Below are 22,158 nucleotides of genomic sequence, written 5' to 3'. Positions count from 1 at the left end.
ATTGAATCTGTTGTTGGAACCACAACAATGGATGAAGTAATAGTGAAGCTAACTATAGATGGCTTTGTGTTGTGTTGTGTTGTGTGTTATGATACACGTCAACATCTCTTTGTATGGTAGGTAGGTAGGTTGGTAGTAGGTAGGCAGGTAGGTAGATAGGTGACAATATTGTTTTGTTGTATTATAGTAAAGAACTCTTCCTTCCTTCTTCCTTTTCTTCTCTCTCTTGACAATGATCATCGCACGAGTGATAACAGATATATCTGTTTAGTGTTGTTTGTTGTTCAATCCGCAGTTGTGTGTGGATCTATTTATAACTGCGCTCATCAATGTTTGTTGTTGCTGTTGAAACTCAATCATCACGTGATGATGATCAATTCATTTCAACGAACTATTATCTTCTTCTTGTCTAGCTGGGTATTACTAACAAACTATAACTATCTACTCTGCGCTTCTATTCCTGACAAAATAGTTGATTTGATTTGATTTGAATGTCATCCAAAAACCTATTTATTGGTTTCCATAAGATGGACAATCTACAATTTTAACCCAGTATAGACTCTCTTTATATAAATCATTGACAGAGACCAAGTTACAAAATCAATTGAAACACCACACCTATACAGAAAATAAAAGGGGTGGTTCAATTGATTTGGGGTTTTCAATCAAAATGATGACCATATTGAGTTTTATTTAAAAGGATCAGATCGATCTGTATGTATTTGAAAACCCCTCCCTCATCAATGTGTCAATCAAGAATCATTTTACCTTTAGACATCAAAGTACACTCAGTAACGGAGGGTATTAAACATGTTGGTTGGATAATCTATTGTTTGGAATAAACCATCAATATTGAATGCATATCAACTCATCATCCTAGAGACAAGGAATTTATTTTAAATAATATAACTGGAAACAAAGCCGATTCCATTCAATATCATTCTTTCGATAATAATTAAATAGTCTTCAAGAACCCAATAAACTCATGTAAAGAAAAAATTTTGAGCTTCTTACTTGAATAAATGAAATATATTCAATAGAATGTTTTTATTTTAAAATCAATGATTTATTTATTTATTTATTTGATTATTTATTTATAGTTTAACTTCTCTGGTCAATTTAGATGACCATGGACAATAGAAACAACCTGGAAGGAAAGCACCACAAGCTTCATCGAGATACTCTTCAGTATAGGTAAGAGTAGCATTGGGATTATTCGCATTATTTTTTGAGACGTCTATGAACTTGGCTTACAGTCCATTATATCTATAATCTAGAGGTTAGTTTCATTCAATTCAAATATAATTCAAGAGTGAATATAGAAACAACAACAAATACAAAAACAACAACATTTCTAACAATATTTAGAACCGAGGCTATGGATTTAGCTTCGCGCCATGGTCATTTGGAAGTAGTCAAGGTTCGTAACAAACTAAACTATATTTATTTATTTATTATTTTAATATTAATGATTATTATTATTATAGTTTTTACATTTTAATCGAAGTGAATTTTAATTAATTATGAGGTTTTGGATATAATCAATCGTTCGTTTATAAAATAATAATTACAACTATAACATTATAATATTTATAATTTCTATTTTAATTAATTAATTTATTTAAAAGATAATAGATACAGGATAAGATTGACTGTTTTGGACTGGTTCTAAATTACCAACTTGTTCTTCTTGCTCCAATGTAATAGTATGACTGTAATTCACTATTGGACGGTCTATAACTACACCACTATTATTACCGATATCATCGGTAGTAGTAATAGTATCTAAATATTTGTCTGCTACATTTGTTGTTGTTGGTTGCTTTTTGTCATTATTATTATTATTATTGTTGTTATTATCTTTGTTATACTTTGAAAATAGATTGGTATTGGTCAATAATCTATTGATGGCATGTCGATTGATGAAAATGCATAATGCAACAAAACAAAATAATATGACTACTAGTATTGATGCGACTGCTGCCACAATGGATACTGAATCATTGTTTTTGTACCCTCCGACACCTCTTGATCCATGCTCACCATGTCTTGGGTAAAAAAAGAATGGTGATGCAAAAATAACCTTCCATCCTCCACTATTATCCTTGATCAATAGTGGTACCAACGAAATTGATGTATTGTTTAATGGATAGTCAATAATACGATTAGCAAGCATCTCTACCATATCACCATCTTCATCCTCTACCAAAACAACAACTTGTTGAATTAATTTGAAAAAGACAACAGCATCATCATCCAATAATAATTGTTTTTCTTGATTATTGGTTGTTGATATGATTTGATATTCTGCTCCTTCTCGAATTGATTTCATAGTTAGATAAATTGTAATATTTCCAAATATTTTACCTCCTTGTTCAATTATATCTACAAAAATATAAAATAAATCATTATTTTTTGTTAATATGTTTTAATAATAGGTATTTTGGTCGGGTTTACTCACATTTTGTATATTTTGATTCATCATTTACAAAAATATTTAGGTTTGAAGTTGGAGTCATGAATAGAGCACCAACAACATGAATGTTATTTACTTTCTTGGTTGAACCCATCGTTCCATAGCAATCCAATGATCCATAGAGTTGCATTTGTCCTTCAATCGATGATGTTTGATCGATTGACCAGAATGAATGACCAGTACCATCAATCAGTGTTGTAAAATTGTATGATTCAAATGAACTATTTTTCTCCAAAAATACAGACGAACTACTAAGATATAAATCAAGTACATCCCTTTCCTGTCCAGTAATTATTTTTTGGTTTCTAATAATTATTGGTGATGATTCAATAATTGTTTTTGTCTTTTTTAAAAAATAAAAACATAAAGTTAATAAATGAATAATGAAACGTCTATTCTTTCCATTTTTTTAAAGTTTGTAATCATACCATATTAATCTTTGGATTATTATTAAAAATCAATTGCATTTGTAAAATGACAGTATCTTTAATTGAAACGGTTGAATTCTAAAATGATAAAATAAATAAATAAAATAAATATTTTTCTTACCTTGTTTTTCTTTTTTTCTATTTTCAAAAGTTTCTTTCTTACAATAAAAATAAAAGATTTACCATTACCAATATTTAATTGAATGAGACCATTTGAAAATGTAAAGTTGGAATTGAATATGGATACCTCTGGAACGAATAGTTGAACATTGGTCAAGTTGAAGACCAAAGAGTTTAGATAATAATGGTTGAATGGTACTTCATAATTCATATTTGATCGTATAATTGAATCGGATGATATTACTGTATATTTATCATTGACTGATGATGATGACGACGATGGTTTTCTATTTTTTGTAATTGGTGGAATATTTAAAATGGTTGTGGAATTTTCAATAACAACATGATGATTGTTCTGATGAGATGAAACAAACAAATTTAAATGAATGAATTAAATTAATTTAGGTTAATATGAATAGCACTTGGTCATATTTAAATTAACGTACAATGGAAGAGTTTAAAGTTTTCATTGATTTAAATGATAATGAATTATTATTATCAAGTATGACAACTGTATTATATACATATGTATTATTGATTAAATTTAATGTTGAATTGGTTTTAATTTCTATAGTTGATGTTTCCTAAAAACATAATAAATAAATGAAAAAAGATTAATATACTTAACTAAATTATTTTGTTTATCTTCTTTCATACATTGAATAATATTAATTTTGAATGATTTAAAATTAATTTGGAGGAATTTGTCAAAACAAGATAATTGGTTCCAAAAATGGATTGATCCAATTTAACTATACTACCATCAATCATTGAATGATTAAAGAATAATAATTTACTATTATTTTGAATATTTAATTCACTTTTTATAATCTTTGAATCACCTAAATATATTAAACTTTGATCTTTTAAAAAAGAATTAATATTAAATATGTTTAGAAATATATGAAACCATATTACAATTATTATTGTTTACATACTTGAACTAATAATGGAATGAGTAGAATTAAATGGAAAAGATATTAAACTACTATTTGAAAGAGTCAATGAGGAATTGACAACTTGAGTATCAAGAGCCAAGATACTATTGGTAGTATTGTTGTTGTTGTTGTTGTTGTTGTTGTTGTTGTTGTTGTTGTTGTTGTTGTTGTTGTTGTTGTTGTTGTTGTTGTTGTTGTTTTTAAATTCTACCGATGATTGGGAAATGGTAGTTTGGTTTTCAAAAGTATAGACTTGGAATGTTGTATTGTCGATTTTGAAAAATGGTGATTTAAAAGGTTGACTTGCCAAGTTGAGAATAGTTGTTGTTGGTTGTTGGTCATTTGGCTTGCCGGATGGTGGTGAATTGATTATTTTAATTTGATCATGATTACCAATTTCCAAAACTATTGTTTTATTTTCAAATGACAAAGTATTACAATACCCAATTACTATAAAAATAATTGATATTATTAATTTTAATGATATCATTTTAATGAAAAACTATAAACTATAAAATGGTTTTAGAAATGAATGATATGATAAAGAAAGATGATTATAAAATTATTTTTAAAATTAAAACAATAATTTTTTTTAAATGAATGAATGAATGAATGAGTGATCATTCACAATCAATCAATCTAATCACATGTCCATCTATGTATCCTGTTTTTGAATCATCTATCTTTTGATGATACCATTATGTGTGTAAAATGAACATAATAATTGATTGATTGATATTAATATTATATAAAATACAACTCTACCAATCAATCATTAGAATCGTCGATGTTCAATTGACCTGTTACAAAACACCACCACATATCCGTTCTAAAATAAATAAATAAATAAATAAATTAATAATAGTGTTGAGTGCCATTATTATCATTTTAAAAAATGATGATCCAATTTTACCACCTCCCTCTTGCAATTGTGTGTGGGTGGGTGGATGGATCAGAGGTGTCACTCGTCACCGTTACGGTATATATTATTGATTTACTATTTTCGATAGATTGTTGTACGATTACTCCACTCATCTTTTCTCTTTTGATCAACAAGATCTTTTCATACTCTGGAAGGACATTGAGAGAATATAATATAATATTATAATGTTTTCTTGTCATTTTTGTATATTATTAATATTGATGACTTGTCTTTCAGTATCCTATAATTAAGTTATATGTCTATGTGATGCCTGATTTGGTCAACCTTGTATTTCTTCCATTTTTATTTCATTTCCTAAAAGAATGGAAAGTTTTTAGTTTAGTTTAAATTTAATTTTTGAATATATTGATTGACTAGATCTACTATTTCATATTGATGATTCTCTGCTAGTCGGCATGCCAAAGAATCATCAATATCACCCTTTGGAAGGATGTGATTGTCCAAAATAAATTTGACTGCTTGATAGTGTTGGTCGTCTTTAGCATCTACTCCAATAAAGAAAACAGAGCTTGTACATCCTTCTGTACGATTTTTATAAAGATATTCTACAACCTCGGTGTGACCATTTCGAGCTGCCAAAGTCATAGCATGACTTGTACATCCTTCAGAGCGATTTTCATGTAAAAACTATTAAAATGGAAATAAAATGTTAACACAAGTCTCATATATATATATAATATTATATAATATAATATATTATTTATACCTTTACTAATTCTAAATGCCCATGTGAAGCAGCGAAATCCATTGTGCTATCATTTGAATATCCAACATTTGGTGTCATACCATTGGCAATAAAAAATTTAACAGACTCTAAATCTCCTGCTTTTGCGGCATAATCGATTGCCCTTCCACCTGGTATTCTTTCTGTACGATTATTAACCAAAAACTAAAATAATAATAATTAATGAATTAATAATTAATTATACAAATATATATATATATAATTCATTATTTTTTTATATTTTACATACTTTTAAAACATTTAAATCAACATGTCCAAAAAATGCATTGTTAATCCCATCGACCCAAATATTTGGTGATGGAAAGTGTTGATGGAGGAACTCAAGAATATCCAATCGATTGTTGTTGATTGCATTTGTAACGGAAGCATGTGTACATCCTTTTTTGAAAGCAGATTCAATAAATGATATCACCTCTAAACTTTGATCATTTTGGATGGCCAAATCCATCGCTCTTGAAGAACTTCCTTCTGTACGATTCAAATGTAAAAACTATAATGATAAAGATAAAGAGAGAGAGAGAGTAGGTAGGTAGGTTGGAAATAATAATTAGTACATGAATATATATATTTATATATAGGTACTATTTAAATTAGATTCTTTCTACCTTTAATACGTCCAGACGACCATGCATTGCAGCATAGTGGTAAGCTCTCATCGAACAACCCTCGGTACGATGGGTGTGAAGGAATTCTAAAACATCCATGCTTTCGTTGATAACGGCGTTATCCATGGCAAGTGTTGTGCATCCTTCTGAGCGATTATAATGAAGGAATTGGGCAATCTCGAGGTTAGGTGATTGATTTAATGCAAACTCTGAAGCTCCCTCTATACGATTCTCATGTAAAAACTATAATGATAAAGAGAGAGTAGGGTAGGTAGGTAGGTAGGTTGGAAATAATAATTAGTAAATGAATATATATATATATATATTGGTACTATTTAAATTAGATTCTACCTTTAATATGTTTAGATAACCATTCAATGCCGCCAGATCCATAGCATCAACAGTGCATCCTTCAGTTCTGTGTTTATGAAGGAATTCGATAATTGGCAAATGGTCATTCAAAGCAGCATTATTCATAGCGCTGGTTGAACATCCTTCTGAACGATTCTCATGTAAAAACTAGATAGGAGAGAGAGAGAGATTAATTCATCTGATGATGATTGTAAAAATATAGTTTTCTAAATAATTTATACATACCTTGATAACATCTAAATGACCATTCGATGCTGCCCCATCTATAGCATCTTGAGTGCACCCTACATCACTCCTGTTGATATGCAACCACTTTACCACTGATAAATGTCCATTCTTTGCAACTTTATCCATCATCAATTCCTCACTGTAATCTTTATCTTGCATTGAAGGAAATGTATTTAATAATTGAACGATTGGAAGGTGACCGTTGACAGCTGCAACAACGAGTAAATCATCTTGTAATTTGATTTGAGGGAATTTGTTGATCCAGTACTCTAGTATTTTGATATGACCTCGTTTAACAACACCAAATGCCAAATCAGAGCGATATTCAAATTCTGGTGACCATTCCAATAGTTTTAACAATGTATCATAGGTTGCATTGGGATGTGCACAGTACTCTTTGATTACCTGCATTCTTCTACCAAGTACCACCTTTTCCTTTTCAGATGGTAGATAATGTTTGATAAAGTCCCATGGCATTGCATACTTGCTTATCATAGCAAGACGTGGTGAATTGATGATATCTCTACCTTTTTTTGCTGCCTTGTCAAGTCCAAATTCATCATCATCATCACTTGATTTAGAATAGAGTACAGTAAAACTATTGAATATTACCTGTCTGATATATGGTACTCTAATAAGATTAATAAATGTACATGTCATGTTTGATACTACTATGGTAATGATTACAAATGAGTCGTCGATGAGTGATCCTATAAATGCAATTAATTTGAGAAGGAAAAAGCGAAAAAAGAAAGTGAAAAGAAAATTAGATTTTTTTGTAAATGAATCTATGATGATGATGTCACTTGCGTGGAACCCAAGAAACCGAGCAAAGATTATCATCATTATTATTTTTTTTTCAAAGATAGAAATAATACTTAATAATGACAACAATTAAAGATATACTTGGTGTATCTTATATTAGAAGATTAATATTTCAACAAGTTGAAGAGATTACAAAACAAGTGGTGAAAGGTCAAAACAAGAATGGTGCTCATAGAACATCTCTAAAAGGAAAGGATATTGTCAAGTTGCCTTATCTTGGCATGGTGCACAAGTATGGTATGCCATGGCAGTTTATCAAACATTATCTACCTGAAAAGGATAAAGTATTGTCTGAACGAAGAATGTATGTGATCGCTGGGTTGTGCAGACACCCAAATGCAACCCTGGAGACATTGACCAATCTATTGGCATGGTCGACCGAGTATGACCTTGTAGCTCAGCTTTCTAGAGGGATGGATCCAATCGGTGACATTGTAAGAGCTCGTAATCCAGACATTTTAGAGTTTATCCTTGACAAGTACCACGACATTGCTGAAAGATCTACCTATTTGGATATTGCTGCCGACACTGGTGTACTCTCACTCGTTCAACTATTGGACCAAAAGATCAAAAACATTAAATGCTCCACCGATGCAATGGACCTCGCCGCAGCCGCTGGCCATCTATCCGTTGTACAGTATCTTCATGATCGTCGTACTGAAGGTTGCTCAGTTGGTGCTATGAATTCTGCAGCTACCAATGGTCATCTTGATGTTGTCAAAGTATGTACATAAATATAATATAAAAGTAAAAGTGAATGAACATGAATGAATACTAATATTTATGATTCATTATTATAGTTTCTCCATTTTAATAGAACAGAAGGATGTTTAACTGATGCTATGGAGGGTGCTGCGTATGAAGGTCATTTTGATATTATTAAAGTATGTAAATATATATATATATATATATAATATATGTACCTATTCTTATATATTTTTCTAAAATTATTATTATTTAGTTCTTACATGAACATAGAACTGAGGGATGTACTACTAGAGGTATGGATGTAGCAGCAGAAAGAGGCCATTTGGATATTTTAACCTTTTTACATCAACATCGTAGTGAGGGTGCAACTACTGATGCTATGGATAATGCTGGCCATTTGTCAATCATCCAATTCCTTCATAGACACAGAACTGAAGGATGCACAACAAACGCTATCAAAAATGCTGCTACGAATGGTAAAATGGATGCCATTGAATTTCTTCTTCTAGAACGAACTGAGGGATTTACAATTGAAGCCATCAAAGAAGCAGCAGAGAGTGGAAATCTAGAAATAGCCAAGGTATTTAAATATTTAAATATTTAGGATTACTATTCTTTTTACTTTTCAGATTGTTATTAATAATTCTTTTGTTGATTTATAGTTTTTGTTTAAAAATAGACCAGAAGGATTTATCATTGAACCAGTTGTTTTATGGGATTGTAGAAAGATAACAGTAGAGATGATGACATTCCTTTATGAAAATGGAATTGGATTCTCTTTTGTAACCAGAGTCATTCGTTATGCAATTGAATTGGGAAGATTGGATATTATTCAATTTCTACATAAGCATTATCCAAACCTAAGTTTTTGGTCTAGTGCTATGGACATGGCTGCATCATATGCTCAATTGGATATAGTTAAAGTAAATATATATATTTTTAAATATATTATTGTCAATACTAATACTCTAATATCTATCTATCTATCATTTAGTTTTTACATTTTAATCGTACTGAACCATGTAATAGATATACTATGGATGCTGTTCCTACAGCTTATTCACACAATGACAGCCCCGATGAAGGAAGGATTTTAGAGGTTGTTCAATTCCTACACCAAAATCGCTCTGAAGGATGTACAACTAGTGCTATGCATAATGCCGCTGAGCATGGTCATTTTGAAGTAGTCAAAGTGAGTATAAGCACAATTGTATCATATATCTACCGGGATCCATCTAACCAACATGTTCATTATTTACATTTAGTTTTTACATTATAATCGTACAGAAGGATGTGGCATTTATGCTATGAATGCAGCTGCGCAGGGAGGTCATTTAAATATTGTAGAATTTCTTTACAAAAATCGTTCTGAAGGATGTAGCAACCATGCTTTAAATGTTGGTCCATTTGCTGAAGATCAACATATCCAAGTCGTAAAATTTCTATTGGACAATCGTATTATTCCAAAAGAGAATGTTGCTCCATTTGTAATAGACTATCTCACAGAGAATTCTTATTATGAAATATTAGATCTAGTCAATCAATATATTCAAAATTAAAACCGATTGTTATCTAGATTAAAGTAATCGATCGTTTCGATTTCAAAGTGGTCACATGACAAAGTAAGAAAAAAAATAAATAAAAAGTGAAGTGGTGTTCTTTTTAGAGAGTTCCACTAAACAAATAAAATCTTGCCACCTTGCATCTTGATGACAATACAGGTCCAAAAGAAAAAGAAGATGGGTCGGGTTAAACAACTCAACATCAAACAGTAGTAGTATGCAGTAGTTATATACTAATAAATGCCACCAAAAAGGAGAAGTAGTGCAAATAGTAGTAATCGTAGAAGTAGTAGTGTTCGTAACACTGCTGCTGTACCTACAGTAGTGAATAAAACCAAACGAACTTCTAGTGTTGGAACAATCAACCAATTATCAGATTTGGTAATCCTCAACATTATTAGTCATGTTGAAAACAATGTGGATGTGATTTGTTTGATGATGACTTGTAAAGCATTCTACAACAACATTAGATTAAAGTTTGAAAAGATATGTAAAGACCATAGCAACGCAACAACAGATCCTCTTCCTCGCAATATTGTATGGTTTAAAAATACAGCGGCAGCACATGACCCATCTAATCGTCACATGAATGCATTCTCCAATCTCATCAACGAAAGTGTCAAAACAACGCTTGGCAGGAAGTTGAAAGTCTTGCAAGCAGATTTATCTACGACCAAGGTACCAGAACATGTCGAGGTTTTAGTGACAGCTGATTGCACAGGTACCATCGATAAGGATTTCTTTCCTTGCAGTGTCAAAAAGTTAAAGATGCAGGTCAAATTGCATTATCCAACGATCAAATCGTGGCCATCTACCATAACATCGGTGACCATTCATTCAACTGGTGAAAAGGATTTGGGTGCCATTCTTGAGAGTCTGCGAACGCAGACTCTACTCCACCTCAAGATCAAATGGATGCAGAAATTGATACCTCGCATCAATGTCACCCATCTCACCTCGTTGGTCAGTCTCTCTTTATCGGTAAGCTCTGATTCAGCGACCTCTATCTCGGACGAATTCCTTCTCCCACCAACACTCAAACATCTATTCTTGTCAAATATTGGTGGTCTCAAGACCGACTTAATCCCAGCCACACTCGAGAAGCTCTCCATCTCTTATCGTAGTGATGCCAGCCACACACTCGTTTTACCATCGACACTAACCTCGCTAACCGTCGACTGTCTATCGGGCAAACTTGCCCCAGGTTTCATCCCGTCATCGGTGAAAGAATTACGTTTGTTTGAATTTACCGACGATGCTATAACACCAGGACTCATTCCAAACGGTGTCGAAATACTCGAGTTGAATGGATACCATGGTCTGATGACAAGTGATATCATTCCAAATTCAGTCGTTGAATTGTATCTCAGTCAGTACGCGTATCCATCGTGTACTCCTGTCCGTTTCCCACCCAATCTCCGTGTATTGGCTTGGTCGTACCAGAATAAACCGCCTACTCGCAGGTCAGTGCCAGTACCAGTGCCACCAACACTGACATCGCTAAACTACAACTTTGATGGTGAATCCGAACGTATTCCATCAGCCATCTGCGTGCCCACATCATTGACTGCACTGACATTGACGATGAGCTATAAATTGTACTGGTCACTGCAACCGACAAGATCCAAATCGTCAACAACAACCAAGACACACACACCCAACTCTATGAATCCAAACAACTGCTCCTTCCCTACACCATCACAACACTGACCTATTACCATAACAATAATGAAGGTTTGTCAGATTATAGTGTCAACTTGGTAGATATTGTCAATCATACAAATGTATCGAGATTGATTATTGATGGTCAATTTGAATTTGAAATTCGAAGATGTCCTAATAGCAATAGTTTTATGCTAATTGAAAAGGATACAATGGTTGGTGGAATCATCGTCCTACCAAAAGACAAACACACAAAGCTATTCCTTAATGTCGACGCAGATCATGGTCAATTCAAAATCTCTGACACTTGTATTGAAATTGATGAAAGTGAAGATGAAGAAAGTGAAAGTGATAAAGATGACGACAATGATGATAAAGATGAAGAAGAAAATGATAAAGAAGAAGATGATGAAAAAGAAGATGAAGATGAAAAAGAAGAAGATGAAGAAGATGAAGATGGTGATGAATAATAAAAATAAATAAAATCTATAAAGTAATAGTAAAAATTATTATAATAAATAAAATATTTTAATATTAAATTTTATTTCTAGGAACATTAGTTACTAATAAAAAAGAATACCTTTATATTCAAAAAATAAATAGTATTATTAAATTTTTTTTATCACTTCAAAATAAATACTAATATTATTATTTTCCAAAAGTGATGGTCGATATTAAATATGTAAAATTTATGTATTCTTGCAGATGATAAAGAGATTACAATAACAACAACTACAAAAGAAAAAATAACAACAAATAAATTGGATCATATTATTATCTTTTTTTGTATTTTTAAAAGCAATTAAAAATCCGTTGTTTGATATAACCCTAACCTGATTGCTGAAATTATCTCTTAATCTCAGATCTACAACTATGAATCTTACAGTTAATATCAAATGTAAAGTATGTGGAAGATTTGAATCAACATCGATTGAAGAGTTTAGATTACATGGGATCAATACCGTCGATTGCAAACTACTTTGGAGTCTCTCATCATCTGATCGACAGTAATAAACTGGTCATTCAATTGGTTGCTGCTACTGATAACTCATCAATAGAGTTATAATGTATCTTGGTGATAATGTTGAAATCGTGTGTACATCAGAGGGTCTCAGGGTTGCTGCATTAAAAGGTAGATTAGATGTCATTCAATATCTCAACAAAGGATTTCCATACTCTGATATTTGGGATGACGATATCATGGCAATTGCTGCAGAGAGAAACCAGTTGGATGTCGTCAAGGTAAAGTTGGTGTAGACAAGTTTACCGCCAAGGAAATTTTGGACTATATTTCAGAGAATAGATCATTGACTCTGAACCAGTCCACTGCAGTCCTTTACAAAGATGCAGCCACAAGTCTAGTCAAGAAGGGAATACTCATTCATGGTAAAGATTATAGATTCCCTTCTCCACTCTACCACAAGATCTATATTAATGCAAGAAGACCCTATATATACAAACGTTTAGATCTTCCATTGGCTTGTTGTTTAAGCGTTTGTATTTGGTGGTTTTTTATCTATTATAATTTGACAAATCAATCAAATAAAAATTATTATTAATTCACTCAAACATCCAAAAATCTCTTTTTAAAGCTGTTAGATTGTTTCTTGGGACCATTTCTATTAAATCATTTGGTAAAATTTGATCAACCATTATTTGTTGTTGCTGTTCTGTTTGTTTTGCTTGATTTACTTGATTTGCTTGAATTAATATAATAAATTACTCTATATATATAATCAAGAAAGTGATAGATTGGATCAATTAGAAAAGAGGATGCTTGAAGAAAAAGAAGAGAAACTAAAGAGAAGATATGAAAAGGACGAGAGATCAATGGCGATACTATATAATCAACTTTTATTCAAAAATTTTAGAACGTTTTAAAAAGTCATAATTCTCTTTTGAGAAGAAATATTCTAGTCCTGCGACGGTTAAAACGACCATCTGGATATTAAAAGTAACTTCGTAAAGGTCAGCTATGTGTTCACCATCAATACTCAAAATATCCTTTGTCTTTTTACCCAAACTAGTTTTTAAAAAGATATTAGTATTAAAATTAGATTAAAGAATAATATTATAACCTACTAGCTCGTGTCCCCTTTTGGAGGGGACAAGGAAATCATAACAGCAACAAATCTGATTGAGAATGGTAGGTTTTTCAAAAGATTGATTTCTTTTTCAACTTGATTCGATGGTAGCGAGTTCTTGTAATCTTTTACAATCCAAGCGATACCAAGCTTGTCATTGATCTTTGTGAATAGATCCGAACTGCCCGACTTTGATAATGAACGATACGTGGTGAAAGGAGCGGCCATTGACCAGAGAACACCAAAGTTTTCAGCGTCGCAATGCACAAGTTCAATTCCATCTGTTCTATTGGTGACCAAACCCAACTTTATCCCTTCCCAGTTCACAGATTTGAGTGAGTTTACTATTTTGGGGAAATGTTTGATTGATGGAGTGGTTGAAATGTGAGAGGAAGGATTCCAAATTGTACTGCCAACCCAAGAATCCTACAAAAGAGAGAGAGGAGAGAGAGAGAGAGAGAGATAAATGATTAATGAATTAAATTAAATTGTAATAATGATTGATTGTAGGTGTAATAGATACTTACAGATAAAAAGAGGAATAGTTGGGCAACAGATCCAGTTGTGGTTTGTTGAGAAGGTTCCTCCTTTTTAATTCCTCTGTTAAACCAATCCATTGACATAGCTTCGATTCCCAGATTGGTTCTTGTGTAAATAATTGATTCAACACAATCTTCAAAAGGGATGCCAGTTTGTCGAATGCCATATGAATTAATATCCATATACTGTTGAAGTTGCAAGCCAACTTTTAGGATACTATCCAAACGGTTTTCGCGAGCATTTTCTACAATTTCAGATAGAGTGAGTGGAGGGATCAAGACGATTGCCATTCGGCGGTTGAATGGATATTGTTCCAAATAAACATTGAATAGCTGAAAGAACTTTGCATAGTTGAATCGTTTATACTTCATCTCTACTGGAATGTGCCACATCTCCGTATCGATTGCCAAATCCAAGCTAAATGGGATCTTAAATTAAAGTGTCAAAAAGTATTTAAAAGATTTATGTTATAGGTCTAACTTACCTTAAATATTGATGCCCTGCAAAGTTCTAAATAAAGAAGCTTCATTTCCGGAGACCACGAGTAGGTTGGGTTGAGCTCGTTGGAATAGATAGAATCAGATCGCAGATGATCTCTTAGTTTTTGTTCATTAATAGGTAGATTTAAATCTCGAGTCAATAGATAATTCACTACACCCTCAACTAGACGTGGCACTCCTAATGTCAACTAAAAACCAAAGTTGTTAATACATTTTTATAAATAAAAGTTGTTTTCGTTGGATATATATATACCTTGTAGATAGATTCTGAATAGGAATCAATATTTGAGCATGTCCCTAGGGATTCATTACCATGACCAAGGAGCATATCTTTAATGTCATTCTTCTTGAACATATCCAATAGAAGTAGGGAAGCGCTAGCTTTCGGGGGAGATATGATATTATGTTTATGATAGGCTCCATGATTAATAGAAAAAAGAATAGGTGATCTACCAGTTAAATAAACAGGAATAGAACTCTGAACCAAAGGATGTGATACTTTTTCCCAAATTGCGTAGAGTTTTCTGGCAGCCTCGATATCGTTTTGTTCATTCTCGATTGTCATGTCGATTTCATCGATATGAACAAAACACGAATTGATTTGGGGTGCCAATTCAAAGAGTTCGTTGACAGAGGTAACAAGCTTGGATTTGTCAAAAGACTGCTTGAAAGTGGATAAAACGACGCGATACAGTAACGTGATGATTGTGGTGACCCAATCTTCTGACGATGTGATCATTCTACCTCTAAACGGCATCAGGTCGACCGAGACCGTTTTCAACGACTTTAATCTTACCAAGGTATCTTTCAGTTTTGGATCACCAACCTTTGGCAAAAAATCGTCCTGTGCAACAAGCTCTTTGAAGAGAGCACCATCAAAATGATTTTCATTCAGTAATTGAATAAAATTGTAACCAAGGAACGATTTTCCAGATCCCCACATCTGTGCAGACAAGGTAGTAGGCAGCGTAGTGTTATTGGTGTTTGCACTTGGGAATGTAGGGATGATCATTGCCTTGATGCAGTTGACAGATAACTCTGTTGTTTCTCGTCCTCGATCGACTATAATTGATGGTTTTACGTAGTTGATTTCAGATGAAGAGTATCTTGTTGAGTTGATTGTTTTTAATAAATTAAAATTTGCTATTAAAAAAAAAATGGTTAAAACTGGCTTATTATTGTGCTTGAAAACAAAATGATGTAGCTTGGTGAATGAACAATGGTATTTGATTTGGACCAAAGGATTATAAATATGAATGAACACAAGAGGTCAATGATATGTAAAGATGAACAAGCAAAACTAAATTACATATGTTTAGTGCTTGGTTGCACAACAATGAAGCAAGTGGTTAAAAGGAAAGAGGATGATTGGTGCATTGAAAACAAAAGATAATAAAAATGAAATGGTATAAATAGAGGTGCAATGATAGGGATTTTTAATTATCTGATGGATAAAGGAAGTGTCGTTAACCGGATAGGTGAGTGAACCAAACTAACAAAAGGTAGAGGTTTTGAGTGTCCAGTGATATTAATGGTGATTGGTTGATATAATATTTGGAATGGTGATGGATTGACCAACAACAATGAGATAAGTGAAGGGCCTGTAATATGAGAACAAACAAAACAAAATGACTAGATTTGAATGATGGTGATTGATTGATGTAGCAATTAGGTATGTTTGACAAAAGGAGTGGATAAGATGGAAAAAGAGATGGGTCTTAAAAATAAAAGGTTGAGTGATAAAGAGTGGTCACGTTGCTTGGTGAATGGGCAATGGTATTTGATTTCGATCAAGGATATCAATTAACAAAAGGTTAATGATATAAAGATGAACAAACAAAATGACAAATGTTTAGTGTTTGGTTGGTTCGACAAGCAAGTGGTTAAAAGGAAAGAGATGGGTGGTGCATTGATTGGTAATGAAAACAAAAAGATAATCAAAAGAAATGGTGTAAAAAGAGGAGCAATGATAGTGATTGCAACATTGGCAATGAAGAAATGTAAGGTTTCAAAAGGGAGAGAATTACAAATGAAAAAAATTGGTGAGGGATGACAGTAGAGAAGAAATGGTATGAAAGATAGTGCAATAGTGATTGTGACTGGTTACCTTGTAGGGGAGAAGGGGTGGGGTCCCTTTTGAAACTGTTTAAACTAACAAATAGTTCACTACCGTAGGTAGGCGAGTATTCCTTGAACAAATCACATGGCCACTTTACAAGAGACTCTCCTTTGGGTAAAGATTTGGTGTTGGAATCAAAATCAAAGATTGCTCCTGGTTTTAGTCTGCGTTGTGACTTGAAATATCCTATCCAAGAATCGATGTCTGTAAAATCCCATTCCTTTGGGTCTAAATAGAATAGAATAGAATAGAATAGAATAGAATAGAATAGAATAGAATAGAATAGAATAGAATAGAATAGAAACAGAGGGTCATTAATTTTTTCAGGTCAAGGAACTAGAACAAAAAACATACCCTTTTCTCTCCAGCCATTATCCATTTCTTGAATATTTGTTTGATATAATATTATAGTAAGTAAGTTGCAAATAAGATAAGGGAATATAAACTACAAAGAATAAAAAGGTTCACGGTGAAATGAACAAGAGATTGAGTGAATGAATATTGACAAGATGGCGACGATGGTGAAGATGATTTCTCTTATGGATAACTGATGAATAGATAAATATGAAATATGTGAATAATAAATGGCAAAAAAAAGAACAAATAAAATGTATCAGAAAGAATACACAGTGAACTGCTGACTGGTATGAGTGCTTCTTATCATCAAACTCCAAGAAAAAAATATATAATTATAAAAAAACATTATTATTATTATTAAACAAAAAAATTTATTTTAAATATTAATAAAATCATTGGAAGATGGGTGAGCGCGATGATCATAAGACATGACTTTAATATTAGGGTTGATGGGTGTGATTAATAGATGACTTGAACCACAACACAGAGTGACTAAACGAGAGAAACGAGAAGAATGATGGGTGGTGGTAGTGGAGGGAATCTGACGTATGACAATCATGTGCGAACAAGACGAATATGAGTGGTTAAATAGAAGACAGATGTATCATTACTTACCTCTACTGCTGCTGCTGTGTTGATGCGATAGCGATTGTTGTAGTTGTTGTTGTTGTTGTTGTTTAATTAAAAGTTGTTGAGCAGCCAGATAGAGCTTCTTTGCAGGTGCGACGACTATGCCACATTTACCAAAATCAGCCTCTGTAAACGCTGCTATACTCTCTCCATCCACATCATTATCAAGAAGCATCTGGGCATATTCTTCTCTTACTTGAGCTTCTTTTGTAGCCCATTCTTTTACTTGTTTTGCTGACCATCGTTTGAAATCGCTTTGTGATGCAATTTCTGTTATTGACAAAGCATTATACATGTTATGATTAAAAGAGATGTCGTAAGATAATAGAAAACATGGGTTCTCCTTTAATGTTGTTGTTGTTGGTATTGAAATTCTTTGTTTGAAACACTCTGACACCACTTTTTTTTTTTTTTTTTTATAAGAGTAATTTAATAAATAATTAAAATAATCAAATAAATAAATAAATAAATCAAAATATATATAAAACAATTTAATTTAGTTTTCTTGAACTTGTTTTGCGTGCTTTGATTCCGAGTTGTTATGTTATTTTTTATTTTTTGTATCAAATCAAGAAATGGTAGAAATCAAGAATAACAAGAATAGAATAACATTTCAAACGATTATTGGTGTACCTTATATCAGACATGTTGTATTCAATAGTTTTACACTGATACAATCGAAATCATATGATGATCAATATGATGAGAATCTTAAATATGCAAAGAAAGGAAGAGATATCATCAAATTGCCTCATCTTGGTATGATCAGTCAATATGGTATGCCATGGGACTTTATCAAACATTATCTACCTGAAAAGGATAAAGTATTGTTTAAAAGAAGATTATATATCATTAGCAAGTATTGTTCACATCCCAATGCAACATTGGATACACTCAATCATCTATTGGAATGGTCACCAGATTATGATCCTCAAAATAGAGAAGAGAAATATTGTCAAGAACTAGCTGAAAAGGTGGCAGGTGCAGGCCATAGAGATATAATGGAACTACTTATTACAAGGTATCCTGAAATCAATCCAAATGGTGCTGTTGATGCAGCTGCTGTTAATGGTCATCTTTCGACACTTGAACTGATAAACAACGCTAGTTGTAATGTATATACAATGGATGTTGTTGCAAAGAATGGACATCTAGATGTAATCAAGGTATGTAATCAAAAATAACAACAAATGTGTCATTCATCTATCTAACTTTTCTCTCTTTCTCTCTCTCTCTCTCTCTTTTGATAGTTTTTACACGAGAATCGTAGTGAAGGATGTACTCTTAATGCTATGAATGATGCCGCATCGAATGGTCATTTAGATATAATTAAAGTATGTAAGATAGATAAATCATCACAATTGCAATAAGGACAATACAATACAATACAGATCATCATAATCTTTAACTCTTTATCTTGCTATTATAGTTTTTACATTTTAATCGTACAGAAGGATGTTCAACTCATGCTATGATATTTGCATCGTATAAAGGAGACTATGATATTGTAGAGTGGTTACACTTTAATAGAAGCGAGGGGTGTAGTACTACTGCTATGGATAATGCTGCTCGAAATGGCCATTTCAAAATTTTAAAGTTCCTTCATGACCATCGCACTGAAGGATGCACAACTGAAGCTATGGACAATTCAGCTTCTTTGGAAATAACTCAATTCCTACATAATAATCGCTCAGAAGGGTGCACTCACAAAGCCATGGATAATGCGGCGGCAAGAGGACGATTAGACATGGTTGAATGGTTACATTATAATAGAACGGAAGGGTGTACATATAAAGCCATGCAAGAAGCAATTAAATATGGTCATTTTGATATTATAAAGGTATTTATTTATTGATAGCAATATATATTTATAATATATTGAATTGGAAACAAACCAAATTAATTAATTAATTAATTATTTATTTATTTAGTTTTTATATCAGAATAGAACAGAAGGGTTATTTTCAAGAGCATTTGATGATATTGCACTGTATAAGACACCAGAAGAGACATTGGAGATTTTAACATTTGTTAATGAAAATTTAAATGTAGAGTGCACATCTTTTTATTTGATCTATGCAATTCAAGCAAATCGATTAGATATCGTACAATATCTTCATCAACATTATCCAACATCAAAAATTTGGAAAGAAATTTCACCAATCGATTTGGCCGCTGATAATAATCTTTTTGAAATTGTTAAAGTATGTTATGTTAGTCGTTGTATTTAATAATTCATTCATTTATATTTATTTATACATTTACTTAATTATAATTATTTAGTGGTTACATTATAATAGAAATGATGAGAATAGTAGTCATTATGCAATGGATTCAGCTGCAATGAGTAATAATTTGGAAATGTTGGAATTTCTACATTTTAATCGATCGGATAAATGTGAATGCTCAACGAGTGCGATGGACAACGCTGCATCGTATGGGAATATGCAAATGTTAGAATTTTTATATAAAAATCGTACAGAGGGATGCACGTCCCTTGCCATGGATTGGGCAGCCGCTGGTTCACACTTGGATGTCGTCAAGTATCTCCACACGACCATGAATCAACAACAATGTACACTTTTAGCTTTGCAAATTCCACATCATCGCAGATACCCCGATTACGATGTGGTTCATTATATTCTATCCAACAAATTAATACCACTCCAACTCATCCAAACCAATGCACAATCAGTATTTTGTCTTTGTAGTGAAAATGAAAAGTACTATGAAATCATTGATTTAATTAATCATTATTATGATAATATATTAATTCATTTAATTTAACTAATAAATAAATAAAATAAATAGTACTATTAATTATTAAAAATATATTATCTTTCTTTTTATTTTATTTTATTTCTTTAAACTTGACTTGCAAGATTAGTAATATTTTGAAATGCAGTTGGAATATTACCATCTAATTGGAACCTTTTACTTTCTAAATTACGTAATATCTCTGGTTTGAGACAATCATCAATCAAGGGTGGATACACGAAATTGACAACACCAGTTTGAAATGCTATAATCGTAAGACCTAAAACATTTAGTCGCATGTCGTTTGCCCACTTTTCTCTTGATTTCCAAAATGGAATAGACATTCGACCTAATCTGTCTAGTGTATCTTCAACTGAACCATCTGATAGTCCCCATTCCAAATCTTTTTCATTTGTAAAGATGGTGGGGTTATTCTTGATGATAAAGCCTTTGATCAATATAGATATCGCCATGATACATTGAAAGTTGGGTGAATTTGGTGGGTATCTAGTTGTACTATATTGTCTGATGCTGTTGTGTTGGAGATATTGTGTCAACTTTGACTTGTCCCATTCAACCAGTCCATGTTGATCTGGTATAGCATAGTATATATTAAAAAGGTGTTTAATCTTGGTACATAGTTCTGATTTGTTGCGTGGAATGATCATATTCATCCTGACAAGTGCATATTTGACAATATTCGGGATAGGACCACTAGCATATCCTGGATACCCCAATAAGTATGCTGCCACTACGAACAAAGTTGCCATAACAGTGTAGGACGGTGGTAGATAAATATACGTTGTTTCAAATAATTGTGATCCAATCATAGAATAGGCATTTTCAAAGTCGACAGTATCATCACCAGTGGCAATGACATGGTGTTTTGTTGCAATAGGACCACCAATAAAATGTGATGCTTCCGAAACTATCTTTTTTGCAAATCCAACATATAATTGAGTCATTTGTAATTGCATACGAGTAGACTTGTTGCTATCAGATACCTCTGTACCTCTAATAAAACCAGCATCTTTTAAATATTTACCCAATATAGCTTCATTCCATTGTTTCTTTATATCAATGTAGACAGCGATAACATTACCATAGTTGTAAGGATAACAACTATCTTCTTCTAAATTTTTTGGTTCCAAGGAAGAAGAAGAACTCTTTTTTTTCTTTTTCTTTTTTTTCTTCTTTTTCTTCTTTTCTCCTGATTCTTCTGAAGTTGTTGTTCTATATAACAGGTGGTTAAGTTAGTCAAAGAGTGTGATTTTAATAAAAAATATATAATTAACATACACATCAGTAGTTGTAGTCGTAGTAGTAGTAGAGGAACTACTAGTTGATGTTGAAGAATTTGTATTAAAAGGCTTCTCCTCATCATGATCATCTATTTGTAATTTATCTATTTCCCGTACCACTCTACCTAGGAAATCCATTGTTGAATAATTATTAATAACAACTATTCATTGAGCGCACCTACTAGTCTATCTGTATAATGTTTTGAGAAGTAAGCTCATTGGAGTGTGTTGGGAATACATACCAAAAATTAATTAAAT

At 32.3% G+C, this 22,158-nt stretch overlaps 10 protein-coding genes across 10 annotated transcripts; 5 read left to right on the top strand and 5 right to left on the bottom strand.

Moving 5' to 3' along the window:
• Window positions 1–1,621: 1,621 nt before the first annotated feature.
• On the bottom strand, window positions 1,622–5,084 carry DFA_04080 (uncharacterized protein; the record flags this gene model as incomplete). Its single annotated transcript, XM_004366433.1, has 8 exons — window positions 1,622–2,385; window positions 2,462–2,819; window positions 2,905–2,982; window positions 3,026–3,379; window positions 3,471–3,608; window positions 3,682–3,887; window positions 3,963–4,412; window positions 4,961–5,084. The coding sequence occupies 8 exons, from the start codon at window positions 5,082–5,084 to the stop codon at window positions 1,622–1,624; spliced, it is 2,472 nt and encodes an 823-aa protein (XP_004366490.1).
• A 139-nt stretch (window positions 5,085–5,223) lies between these two features.
• Window positions 5,224–7,515, bottom strand: DFA_04079 (uncharacterized protein; the record flags this gene model as incomplete). Its single annotated transcript, XM_004366432.1, has 5 exons — window positions 5,224–5,532; window positions 5,612–5,794; window positions 5,880–6,140; window positions 6,256–6,498; window positions 6,853–7,515. The coding sequence occupies 5 exons, from the start codon at window positions 7,513–7,515 to the stop codon at window positions 5,224–5,226; spliced, it is 1,659 nt and encodes a 552-aa protein (XP_004366489.1).
• Window positions 7,516–7,739: 224 nt separating this feature from the next.
• Window positions 7,740–9,947, top strand: DFA_04078 (uncharacterized protein; the record flags this gene model as incomplete). Its single annotated transcript, XM_004366431.1, has 6 exons — window positions 7,740–8,402; window positions 8,481–8,564; window positions 8,642–8,968; window positions 9,051–9,311; window positions 9,383–9,580; window positions 9,654–9,947. 6 exons carry the CDS (start codon window positions 7,740–7,742, stop codon window positions 9,945–9,947), a joined length of 1,827 nt encoding a protein of 608 aa, XP_004366488.1.
• A 243-nt stretch (window positions 9,948–10,190) lies between these two features.
• DFA_04077 (uncharacterized protein) lies at window positions 10,191–12,082 on the top strand (the record flags this gene model as incomplete). The annotated part of the gene is made up of 2 exons (XM_004366430.1): window positions 10,191–11,311; window positions 11,701–12,082. The coding sequence occupies 2 exons, from the start codon at window positions 10,191–10,193 to the stop codon at window positions 12,080–12,082; spliced, it is 1,503 nt and encodes a 500-aa protein (XP_004366487.1).
• A 403-nt stretch (window positions 12,083–12,485) lies between these two features.
• DFA_04076 (uncharacterized protein) lies at window positions 12,486–13,211 on the top strand (the record flags this gene model as incomplete). Its single annotated transcript, XM_004366429.1, has 4 exons — window positions 12,486–12,619; window positions 12,671–12,859; window positions 12,916–13,119; window positions 13,205–13,211. The coding sequence occupies 4 exons, from the start codon at window positions 12,486–12,488 to the stop codon at window positions 13,209–13,211; spliced, it is 534 nt and encodes a 177-aa protein (XP_004366486.1).
• Window positions 13,212–13,466: 255 nt separating this feature from the next.
• DFA_04075 (uncharacterized protein) lies at window positions 13,467–15,301 on the bottom strand (the record flags this gene model as incomplete). The annotated part of the gene is made up of 5 exons (XM_004366428.1): window positions 13,467–13,635; window positions 13,695–14,122; window positions 14,224–14,664; window positions 14,721–14,924; window positions 14,990–15,301. 5 exons carry the CDS (start codon window positions 15,299–15,301, stop codon window positions 13,467–13,469), a joined length of 1,554 nt encoding a protein of 517 aa, XP_004366485.1.
• Window positions 15,302–16,633: 1,332 nt separating this feature from the next.
• DFA_04074 (uncharacterized protein) lies at window positions 16,634–17,091 on the top strand (the record flags this gene model as incomplete). Its single annotated transcript, XM_004366427.1, has 2 exons — window positions 16,634–16,741; window positions 16,912–17,091. The coding sequence occupies 2 exons, from the start codon at window positions 16,634–16,636 to the stop codon at window positions 17,089–17,091; spliced, it is 288 nt and encodes a 95-aa protein (XP_004366484.1).
• A 92-nt stretch (window positions 17,092–17,183) lies between these two features.
• Window positions 17,184–18,137, bottom strand: DFA_04073 (uncharacterized protein; the record flags this gene model as incomplete). Its single annotated transcript, XM_004366426.1, has 2 exons — window positions 17,184–17,191; window positions 17,828–18,137. 2 exons carry the CDS (start codon window positions 18,135–18,137, stop codon window positions 17,184–17,186), a joined length of 318 nt encoding a protein of 105 aa, XP_004366483.1.
• A 280-nt stretch (window positions 18,138–18,417) lies between these two features.
• Window positions 18,418–20,629, top strand: DFA_04072 (uncharacterized protein; the record flags this gene model as incomplete). Its single annotated transcript, XM_004366425.1, has 5 exons — window positions 18,418–19,008; window positions 19,093–19,176; window positions 19,272–19,682; window positions 19,774–20,046; window positions 20,126–20,629. 5 exons carry the CDS (start codon window positions 18,418–18,420, stop codon window positions 20,627–20,629), a joined length of 1,863 nt encoding a protein of 620 aa, XP_004366482.1.
• Window positions 20,630–20,706: 77 nt separating this feature from the next.
• Window positions 20,707–22,038, bottom strand: DFA_04071 (uncharacterized protein; the record flags this gene model as incomplete). Its single annotated transcript, XM_004366424.1, has 2 exons — window positions 20,707–21,832; window positions 21,899–22,038. The coding sequence occupies 2 exons, from the start codon at window positions 22,036–22,038 to the stop codon at window positions 20,707–20,709; spliced, it is 1,266 nt and encodes a 421-aa protein (XP_004366481.1).
• Window positions 22,039–22,158: the final 120 nt, after the last annotated feature.

Source organism: Cavenderia fasciculata (assembly GCF_000203815.1).
Source record: "Cavenderia fasciculata unplaced genomic scaffold Scf_Dfasci-G-b-285a01.f1-5, whole genome shotgun sequence".
Classification (NCBI taxonomy): Eukaryota; Evosea; class Eumycetozoa; order Acytosteliales; family Cavenderiaceae; genus Cavenderia; species Cavenderia fasciculata.
This window is presented reverse-complemented; position numbering and strand designations above follow the sequence as displayed.